General features: G+C 36.0%; 1 protein-coding gene across 1 annotated transcript; it reads right to left on the minus strand.

Annotated features, from left to right (window-relative positions):
• Positions 1 to 387: 387 nt before the first annotated feature.
• LOC142612211 (BTB/POZ and MATH domain-containing protein 2-like) lies at positions 388 to 4761 on the minus strand. Its single transcript, XM_075784325.1, has 4 exons — positions 4372 to 4761; positions 1275 to 1724; positions 1118 to 1207; positions 388 to 1035 (listed from the first exon to the last, which is right to left on the minus strand). Exons 1-4 carry the CDS (start codon positions 4759 to 4761, stop codon positions 949 to 951), a joined length of 1017 nt encoding a protein of 338 aa, XP_075640440.1. The 3' UTR covers positions 388 to 948.
• Positions 4762 to 11498: the final 6737 nt, after the last annotated feature.

Here is an 11498-nt window from a genome sequence, read left to right on the forward strand (position 1 = left end):
TATGATTTTTTTTTATACCCAACTCCATTTTTTATTTCCAATAAAATATTTAAATAAAAAATTATTTAATAGGAGCATGAGAGTAAATTTCTCCGGAAAAATATTTTTTATCATAACAATTAACAAAAGAGTTTTTCTTCCATCCACTTTTCTACCTTCAAACCAAACACCATAAAAAAAAACTAAAATATCTTCTATTTCTCCACTTTTCTATCGTTTTTCATTTTTTATTATCTCACTTTTCTATCTCTCCAACCAAACGGGAAAACTAAGGCACTTCCTATTAAATAATCAAAGGAGGCTTTCACAATCATTTTCAGGTGTCCTGCATGCCTAATTACCATAGAAGAAGTGTCCTAAAAATCAAAGCTCAACTTCTGTTGCATGAATGTTCTTTCCAAATAGCCAATTTTATCAGTTCTCAACATTTTCTTTTGCTTAATGCGTACATAGGTCTCTTGCTCGTTATTCATTCACATTCCAAGTATTAGTTATACAGTATTTGTACAACACTACAAGCCATGTGGAGACCCCCCCCCCAAAAAAAATAGAGCTACAATCCATATATTAGCAATTTTCAGAAAACAAAACTTAAAGCCGCATCACACCTGCACCTGCAGGTGCATGTGCAGTTTTTACACCTCCACCACTGTTGGCGTTGCAGCGACCACATTTTGTAGTCAGTTTTGGTTGGTTCAAGTATAGCCATGTGGTTAGAGCAGCTTTTTAAACACCCCTAAATCACGGACCCAAAAATAAAAAAAAACAAGTAAACAAAAAAATAAATAAACAATAAAACAAGAAAACAACACAAAGTAAGTTTCCGTGTTTTGCAAGGAATTGGCAGGGCTGATTGTTTTCATCTTCATCAGAAGGACCTTGGGTTCTCCGACGAGACGGCCTCCTTGTACCACGTCTCCCAGAACCTCCTTCATCATCCCCCTGTGATCAACTTGGACGAGCTCCAACTATAAGCCTTTCAAACCATTTCTCCAAAGTTTGGACAAGAGACGGTGAGCTTGCCAACTGGGCCCTCTGCAAGGATAAATGATCTAAGAACCCAACTTCACAAATTGCAAACATTGAATCTACAAAAGACAAAAGAGCAAGAACACACCGAAGAGACCTTTTGGTCCGATTGGGTATAAATGGCTTGTTTAAGAGATTCAATCATCAACATGCTCTCATCAACAAGATCAGCCCCAATCTGCATGAAGAGAACTATTAGGTATGCACCAAAAGTGGAAAGCACTAGATGAATGCAAGACATATACTGGGCCTGTCCATGGAACATTTGGAGCTTGTTTCAGCCTTTCAAGTTGCATACATCTGATAGATCCATCTTGATTTTTCACTTGGCATGACCATGGAGGAAACTGAGGGTACCTCTCCAGGAAAGAACCACTAGGGTCTTCAACATGACTAGAGGGTTGAGAAGCAGTCCTTTCAGGCGATGAACCTTCGTAATCAGAACTATGCCCAACAGAATGAGCAGCAAAAGTTTCCCCATCAACTTCAAAATTCACATCTATTCCCTTTCCAGTTTCAAATTGCTGCCCCAAATTCTGACCAATGTTAGAAGGCGGTACTGCAATAGAGCAGGTTTTGTATGATCTCACAACACCTACCCTACAGTGAACCTTGAGGCAATCATCTTTGAGGTAGTCAGATGTCTCTAGATCAGTTCTTTTGATAAATCGCTCTACAACATCCAACAAACAAAACTATTATACCACACTTACCACTTGATTACATTAAATGAGAAATGGAGCAAAGGTATACAATTGAAAATGATTGCATGTAGGTCATAAGTATTAACATGATAGCATAAAAACATTATGCTCACAAGATGCATATAGTAGTCATCGAATCAAACATAGTTGTCCCCTGAAAAGTCCATGGCAGGTATCACGCCTAATCAACAAGATTTTGCATCACAAATTCACAACACAATATATGGTGAACTAATTAGATGAGCCAAATATTACATCTTGCTTCTATTAATCTCTTCAATAGCTCAAAATGAAACCATACACAATAAATAAACATTAAGGTCACTACATTTTCAAATTATTCATCTACAAAATTATATACATCTAGCCAAAGAATTACATATAAGAGAGTTCAAAACTCCTTACAAGTACTCAAAAAAAGTTCATACATCAGAAAAACACCCTCTGTCTGGTTCCATCTAATTCTAATGTGATATGGAATAATAAGATTATTCTACTGATCTCAATTTAATCTCATGGATATGTTTGTTGTAACATTGTTTGTTGCTAAGCTTTCTAGAAATTTATGAGTCTAACAATAGATGCTTGTTGCTTCATATTTTGTACATCATTTGTACCTATCAAAAAATATATTTTATACATTATTTAGCTTTCTTATGTCATATAGCTGGGAGGCCGAAAAGATTTCATGTAGCAGACCCCCACTAGTCGAGAAAGTTACTCATCCAGCAAGCTAACATTATATGGAATAAAGGCTTTATTGATTCAAGTAATCCACACAAATTTTGAACAGTGTTTGCCAGGAAATTACGTCTTTACATAAACAAGGGGTTCTCACATTAACAATCCTAGCTCAGCTCTAAAATTCAAGCCTAGAAAATCATTACCTATCAAATTCAACAAGCATACCACCACCCACTTGAACATATCAACCTCTTTCAAAACTTCAGTTCCACAACAACAATAACAAGAAAAAAGTGCCACTTACTATTACTTCAAAAATTCGTAATCTTACCATTGGTTTCTGTCCACAATTCATGCAATTGCTCTTATACTTAATCAAATTATTATTAATGTATGGCATACAACCATAGGCCTATTACTGTTAGGCCCCAAGTTGTACGGCCTGTGAACGTAGGCCCAATACTTGTGAATCCAAAGGGTACTAAACGCACAGTAGGTTGGGCCAAGGACTATTTCGGGCCGAGGAACTGTTGTTGTTCGGGTGTATTCCGAAATACCTCGGTAGTGTCTTAGGGGATATTGCTGCCGAGCAATATTTGGTGTCTAGCACTAGTTCCAACACCCCAATTCCTATTTCCAAAGTGGGATCCACCCTTGTCAAGAATAATCCAAATGGACCCCACCCACACGTGTACTGTTGTAAAGCAATCATTGTTGACCCACTATAGGAAGGCTATAAATAGATGAAGAGTGGGAAAGAAAAGGGTTTGACACTAGGTGGTAGAGAACCAAGAAATAGAGGGAGCAAGTGAGGGAATCCTAGAGTAAAAGTGTTTTGTTAGGGTGATTAACCATCTTAGAGGGCCGTAATCTTTGTCTTGAGGAACTACTCGTTGTAGGATACCCATAAACCCACAGTAATAAGTAAATTGTGAGCTCAATCACACAGTTGGCCCATTAACCCAGGACTGGGCAAGCACGATTAACTATAACAATAAAAATGGTAACATTGTGCGTAATTGTATTTTGTATAGGGCTAGCATCCTATAAGCAATTACTCCCCTGTTTTATACTAAATGAAACTTTGTAAATGGTATGTGTTTAATTTTAAAAAATAAATATGATATTTTTTTCATGAGTCATTAAGTCGTTCAAAATGAAGTAACCGATGCAAGCATGGGGTACTATTTCAAACAAACATCATCCAACAAAGGACATTTTTAGAGAGAACTTATGTACAGTACCTTATGTGCAGTCTTACAGTACATTAGATTCCCCAATTGAATAGCATTATCCACTAAAACACAAATAATTCTATCTTTTCCCATGAACATATAATTCAAAATAATCATATGTTTGAATTTATTTCAGGGAAAAGTTAGTGAATCATTTTAAGAAAGTTTTTATGAAAAAAAAAATGTAAAAAATGTTTCGATAGCTTTTTCAAATTATCTTTTCTAATGACCATATAGTTCAAGAATTTAATTAAGGGACAAGTTAGTAAACCATTTTTAAAAAAATTTTATGAAAAAAATAATAATTAATATTTTCACAGCCTTTTCAATTTCCCAGTAAAACTTTCATGGTTTATTCTCAGTTACTTCAGTACTTTTATAACTCAACATGTAGTTTTATTTTAAATATACCATAGTAAATGATAGGGAATTTTAATTGATGCGGTAGTCTCTCATTAAAACAAAAAGCAGAGAGGGATTCATTTATCTTCGTATGAAAGTAAGCCAAACCCATTAACATTAAACACGCTTACCAAAAATAAATAAAAACCCACTACATAACATAACAAACACTAGCATAATCATAACAATTATAATCAAGATCATCAAAAATAAAAAGACACAAATTTAAGAAGCATAATCGATTATTACCACATGCTACCGCGATTTTTGATCATGTAAGGCGCACATCCCGGCGTCCTCCCGAACTGGGTATGAACCTTATGCCTCTTATTCCCACTCTGATCCAAAAGCGTCAATTCAAAAAGCGCTCTCACAGAAGTGTCTTTGCTCACCAAAACTATAAACAGCGAAACATACGTATCATTGTCCACATTCTTGCCGTCCGGGTAAAAATAGATGGCCCAAGAGTACCCGCCGGCGGTGAAAGTATCGGACTCCACGTACTTTCCGATCCCCATACCTTTCACGAGCGAGTACCCTGAGATGTTGAACCTGTGGGATCCATTCACCGTCTCGGTAATCAACGTCGATGTCGTCATCGGAGTCGACCAAGACAAAGAAGATGAAGATGAAGATGAAGAACTCGCTAACGTTGACTCCCAACAAGGATATATCGGCTGAGAATTAGGAGAGACAATTCGACCCATTTATCGCGAGGACCGGGGTACAGATAAAAATTTTAATGTTTGGCTGCTGAGAAAATCTAGTTGGAGACAGAAGTAGCTGAACGATGACTTTTTCATATTATTTTATTTTGTTCACACTTCACAGTAGAAAAGGCATGGACTTGGGCAATTGGGCCACTTCGTCTGGCCGTTAGGTAAAATATACTACTCCTTTTTCTTTTTTCTTTTTTCTTTTTTTGATTTGTTTTATCAGATTTTTTTTTTCTTCCATATCTGTAATGCTATATAAGATATATACTCTTGCATTCCCTTTTCTTTGATCCAGCGGAGCTACGTGTAGGGGTGTTTATCGAACCGCAAAAATCACACCAAAATTGTCTGCAAAATAGCATAATTGCACCGCACCGCACTGCATGGTGCAGTACGGTTTGTGGTTTTATAATAAAAAAACTGCATAAAGCGCACCACACCGCATCCTCTCTATTAGGGATGACAATTTTTCCCCGCCCCGCTTGACCCGCCCCTCCCCGCTTCGCCCCTTGCGGGTTTTCCCTGCCCCGCAAAGGTGATGGGCGAGGATGAGACAAGATTTTAGACCTGCATCACGGGGCGAGGCGGGGATGGATTTACACTTTTTAGACCCACCCCGCCCCATCCCCGCCCCACCCCGCATTAATAAGGATTAAATTATAATTTTTTCATACTCTAAAATCTTACTATTTAAACAAAAATATCATCAACTTATTTTATTCTACCTAACGTGGTTCTACCTCTCTTTTCTCTCAAGCAAAGTTGGAAATAAGGTACTGATTTTAATTCTTTTTTTTATCTTTTCATTCATGATTCAAATGTCTTTCTCAACTTACTATTCATCATTAACATAATATGAGATTTTTGTGTCATACTATGAGATTTTTGTTGTGACATTGTCTTGTTAAACATTTAGATAATATTATTTAGTTTTTGCTAAAAATTAGTTTGATTTGATAGGATAAATTTATTTATAATTTCAAGTATATTTTTAATATTGAAACATGTCATTTTATTTGAAAAAATGGTAATAGTTATAGGGAAAATTAACAAGAAATAAAGTTTTACGGTATAGGGTGGGTCTTCGTGGGGCCTTAAGGGGCGGGGATGGGGCAAGAATTTTTCCCCGTCATGCGGGGCGGGGCAGGGCGGGAATGGAGCAAGAAAAATCTATACTGGGCGGGGGCGAAGATCCCATCTTTCGGCCCCGCCCTGCCCCATTGCCATCCCTACTCTCTATATATTAATATATATTTATTTTTAATGTTAAATATATTATTAATAGTTTAATAATCTTAGTTTTCAAAAAAAAAAAAAAAGTTTGATAGTCCTAGCTAGTGTTGACTAGAAAAGTCAACCCAAAATGAAGAAAAATTAGTTCAATAATTTAAAACTTGGCCCAAAAAAAGAGAAAAATTAGTTTTTGGCTAGGTAGGAAAAGCCCAAAATTTGAAAAATATATCAATTTCAGACCGCATCTTATACATAGCACCGCACATGCGACCGCAAAAAAGATGTGCAGTGCGGTTATGGTTTTGGCTAAACTCTAAACCGCACCACACCTCACATGTGACTGCAAAAATAAGGTACGATGCAGTTATGATTTTAGCTAAACCGCACCGCAAAGTGCGGTGCTAAAAATGACTTAAAATCGCACCGCACCGCACCGCAAACACCCCTAGCTACATGTATGAGTAGGAGCCAAATTTTAAAAATATTTTGATACTATATATAAATATTTAACATTTTAATTATTAACTTACAAAAATGGTATTTGCTCCCCCAAATATTTGAGCTAGTCTAATAATACTCTTTAAAAAATTGTCCAATTAGTCTAGTGTTATAGATAATGTTTTTTTTTCTTTCTTACATTCATTTTTTATTGTAAAATATGTTCTTGTGTCTATTAAATTTTTGAATCATTCATGTCTTTGAATACTTCATTAGTTCAATTGAAAATTTTTAAATCACTTTAGTTGATAATTTGGTAGCTTATATTAAAAATGAAAGCTTTAAAGATTCACTATGGAGGATGCTAAATTATATGCTTGTATAGATGTCTGTGTTTGTTTATGTTTATTAAAGTTTGTATAAGCTAATAAATTATTATCATAAGTTGGCCCCACAAATAAAAATTTCTAGTTACGCGCCTGGATGCCATATATCTTGCCATCTAAATTTTGCTACAAATTAGGGTATCCATTATTGCGAACATCATAACGCAAACGATTATATATTTTTAAGCCATTTTTTCCCTCTTATTTGTTCTTGTTCATTTCATTGTTCTTCTCTTTATTGTGAATCTTCAAGTTCTTCCCATCTATGATGTGGGTCTTTGAGATCCTCGACAAATGCAAGAATTTGAATCACTTGATTAAGAATTATGAATTTTTTTTAAAAAAAATTATATTTTTTAATCCAAATAATATACCAATGTGTCCGTTAGAAGTTACACCCAAAAAAACTTTTCCCATCAGATTTCTTGCCATTAAAGCCTCAGATGTCGCATGTTTCAAAACCAATAAATTTTCCAATAGTACCTGGGCAAGTTTAATTAAGATATTACAATGGTTTGAAGTTGGATAATTGTTTCTTTTTTTTTTTTTTTTTTTTTTTTTTTTTTTTTTTTTTTTTTTTTCAAATTTATGCAGCATATGTTCAAAGCAAGTGGAGAGTATAACCCCAACTCAACCCAACCCCACCCCCTCAAAAAAAACATTTAATTTGTTTTCTTTTTCTCTCCTTTTAATGATTTTATTTCCAATAACAAGAATAAATCAATGGTTTATTTCCAATAAAAAGAATAAATCAATGGTTAAAGAGGTAAGCATGATTTCCTTACAAATCAATTCCTACCCTTTATACTAGCCGTAGAGCTGCAAATTATAAACCTAAAAAAATGTATTGTGCCATCTGGATGTGGTACCATTAACAGCCTACAGAATCTTTACAAAACCTGCAACAATAATTGTAGTTCAATAATATTGCTAGAAGAACAAAAGTATCATCTATTCCTACCAGTAAAAATTTCAACGGCACTAGTTGAGGCCTCCTGTAATTTATTCATTTATAGCATCTTCTCAAAACAAATCAATAGGGAGCCAAAGTGCAGACCAACTAGTCCCGTGAACTTGTATATCTGAAGCAGTGGCGGAACTAGGATTTTAATTTAGGGGGGGCAAGATGAAAATAAAGAATTGAAGAGAAATCAATTTCAATTTTTTTAATTAGTATAATAAAAAATACTTAACTAATTAAACAAAAAATTTGATTAACATATAAATATAAGGTAAGTGTTAAGTTTTTTTTTTTTTTCATTGTGCATAACGCTAGATTTAGTATAAATGTTGTTATATTTAAGATACTTCATAGGTGACTATAAGTATATTTTTCAAACAAGTAAAAGTTAAAAAAAAAAAACAATCAATATATAGTCATTATTATACGAAGTTAAAAGAGCTTCTTACTAATCACTGGCTGAGAAGAGTATATTACAACTGGAGCCAAGAGTGACAGCCCTGTAGCACAATTACATGCAATTGCAAAGTTGAAGACCATAAGCTTAAAGCAAACAAAAACTTATACAAAACAAATACTAAATCTAAAAGAGAGAGAGAGAGAGAGAGAGAGAGAGAGAGAGAGAGAGAGAGAGAGAGATATATATATATATATATATATATATATATATCTATATATCTAACCGGGGGGTGGGGTTTGGGTGAGGTCAGGGGGGCAATTGCCCCCTCTCGACCCCCCTACCTCCGCCCCTGATCTGAAGCATACCTTGCTAATTTCAAATCCTACTGGAACAAAAATGCTAAATGGATCCTCTTTCGGAAAGGCGACAACCATTTTTTTTGTTTTTTTTTGCACTCACACTACATACTAGGTTACTACGTTGAAAACTGGTAGAAGATAATAATGATAATAATAACAAAATTTAAATTTGAGAGAGGAAAATTTCAAAGGTTAGGGAGCAAAATGACAATTTACCCATTTAATTATTTTTCTTTTATCAGTAATCACTTTCTTCTCCCCAAACCCCAGCCATAGACCCGAGATAAAGAGAGAATCACATTAAGTTATCAACGACGCCTGTCTACTGCCGCGCGCTTGTCCCCCTCCACCGCCCCATTGTCTTCCTCATCCCTCTGACCAGTCCTTCACCTCTGTCATGAGGTAGATCGCCCTTGTGTTGACTTGCAGATTTGGGTCTTGATTTTGGGTAAGCTTCTATTGTTTTGACTGATTAATTGTTAATGGATTTGGGTCTTGATTTTTGTATTTTGACCAAATAAAGCTAGTGTTGTTTTTATTGATTATTTTTTTGCGGATTTGGGTGTTGATCAATTGTGTGTTGATAAAAAACTAGACTCAATCCCTAGAAAGCACGGGTGCGGCTCCAGGGCTACCGCACCTACACTGGACTCACCCCGACGCGATGTCCGGCATTCGATGCGCCGATTAGCAATTGTTTTTCTTTGATTTAGCCCGATTCTGTTTGATTCGAGCCGATTCAACCCAATTTCTGCGAAAACGGGAGCCAAAACAACTAATACGATCTGATTTCGGCCAAAACGGCCACTGAAATAGACCGATACGACCGCCGAAATAGGCCGAAATGGGCCGCTGGCCACCATTCTTCTGCTTCATGTGAACTTGTGAGAGAAAAAAAAAAAAAAAAAAAAAAAAGATGAGAAGACACGAAGAAATGGTTAGAACTTAGAAGAGGTGAGGAAGAAGAAACAATGTTTGTAACAAAAGAATATAAATTAAGTAGGTGTGAAAGTCAATTGTTTCACGTGGGTGGGCTTGGGAATTGGAAAAGGAGCAAAGGAACCTCATTGGAATGTGGTTTTTTGTTTACAATTATCAAAAATATTGATTTTATTAAAAACAAATCATAAATAATTGTTTTTTAATAATAAACTCTGCCCCTTTATTTGAATTTTTTATATAAAAATACATTAAATTCACTATATAAAAATATATTTAATGATTTATTAAAAATGTATCATGTCACACCCGCATCCTACTTTTTCAAAAATTGCCAAGTCTTGCACCCACATTCACACCCGAATTCGAATCTGCACCCATGCTTCATAGCCCAATCCTTTGTGTTCTCATTCCAATTTCCTTTTTATCTTCCTTCACCATAAAATTTATATTGCCATATATGATTTCTACCGCATGCACATAAATTAAATTTACACTACTTTCTTGCGGAAACGAAAAAAGAGGAAGAGAGAAATTGAAAAAAAAAAAAAAAAACGGTTCCTGCTCCTTTGCTCCTCTGTGTTGCAACCATGGCTCGTTCTTTTGCTCCATTCTTATTGGTCCTTGTTGCTTTGCTCACACCAATATTACTTTAGTTAGAACTGTGTGTTCCGACCATGACTCATTCCGAAGGCCAAGAAAACTTTGATCAATCTTTACCAACCCCAACATTGACATATGAATATGAGGTGCTCGTTAGTTTTCGAGGGAAAGATACGCGCACAAGCTTTACCAGCCATTTTCTTGCCGCTTTAGACCATAAACGGATCCATGCATATAGAGATGACATAAATCTCCTTAGAGGGGGAGAGATTGGACCCAAGTTGTTGAAGGCAATTGAGACTTCAAGAATTGCAATTGTTGTGTTCTCGAAAAAATATGCTACTTCGGATTGGTGCTCGGATGAGCTGGTGAAGATCATGGAATGCAAAAGTGTGTTAAATCAAAGGGTGTTGCCTATTTTCTATGATGTGTCTGAATTCAAGGTGCCAGAACAAAAGGGAATCTTTGCAAAGGCGCTCCTGAATGGCCCTATTCACAAGGTGAACAATTGGAGAGCTGAATTGACGGAGGCCGCAAACTTGACAGGCTTACATTTGGAACAATATAGGTATATAATATATTACATGTTTGACAGGCTTGCAAACATGTTATAGAATTCATATTTTTAAAAACCCACTGTTGAATTACATATTCTATATGTTCTTAATATTCATGCTAGTTTTTATGTCAATCGGATATTATTTATCATTCGATCAATAAACTCATCTTTTATGTATTATTTTAAACTATAAAAACTTGAATTTAAACAATTGATTGATGACATAACTATTAATTTTTAATCACCTTGAAATTTGGCAAGCATGGAGAATATACAAAGATAATGTTAGGGTTGTCCGCAGGTCGGTCCGAGTCGAGTTTGTGCCCATCTCGGAACCGACCCGACGGAATCGGGTCTGGAAAAATCTCACTCGCCGCCGACCGCTGGAGTAAACGGATCGGTCCGAGTCGGACTTTAACGGGTGGCGAATGGATCGATCGGCGTCATAACTCTGAGAAAACAGTGAGGAAACTGCGAGCAAAACCCAGTTTCGGCGAAAATCTCATCGAAATCTATGAGATTTCGCCAGATCCGGCGGTAATCTCACAAGATTCGATGAGATTTTGCGAGATATAGTCAAAATTTAGTCAAATCTACATGAAATATCGCCTGAATCTAGATATTTTCACCGAGATCTGGAAATTTATTGCCAAAATCTGGGTTTTGCTTGCCAGAATATGGGTTTTGCTTGCCGATATCTGGAATTTTTCGCTGGATTATGGGCTTTCGCTGGTCAGTTTGGGTTTTTCGGATTTTTGGGGAGAAAACCCGCCAACCGACCTGCCTTCTACGGTTTCTAGAGTCAGAGACCCGCCACCGACCGTCACCGGCGTCGAGTCAGCCGGTTCTC

The sequence above is a fragment of the Castanea sativa genome, chromosome 10 (assembly GCF_040712315.1).
Source record: "Castanea sativa cultivar Marrone di Chiusa Pesio chromosome 10, ASM4071231v1".
NCBI classification, from domain to species: domain Eukaryota; kingdom Viridiplantae; phylum Streptophyta; class Magnoliopsida; order Fagales; family Fagaceae; genus Castanea; species Castanea sativa.

Excerpts from the sequence above, each read along its gene's own strand:
- LOC142612211 (XM_075784325.1), bottom strand. The coding sequence starts at position 4,761 with ATGGGTCGAATTGTCTCTCCTAATTCTCAGCCGATATATCCTTGTTGG. Across the intron at positions 1,725-4,371 it reads GTGGGAATAAGAGGCATAAG|TTTTGTTTGTTGGATGTTGT; the intron begins GTTCATACCCAG and ends GTGGTATAATAG. Across the intron at positions 1,036-1,117 it reads CGGACCAAAAGGTCTCTTCG|AGGGCCCAGTTGGCAAGCTC; the intron begins GTGTGTTCTTGC and ends TTATCCTTGCAG.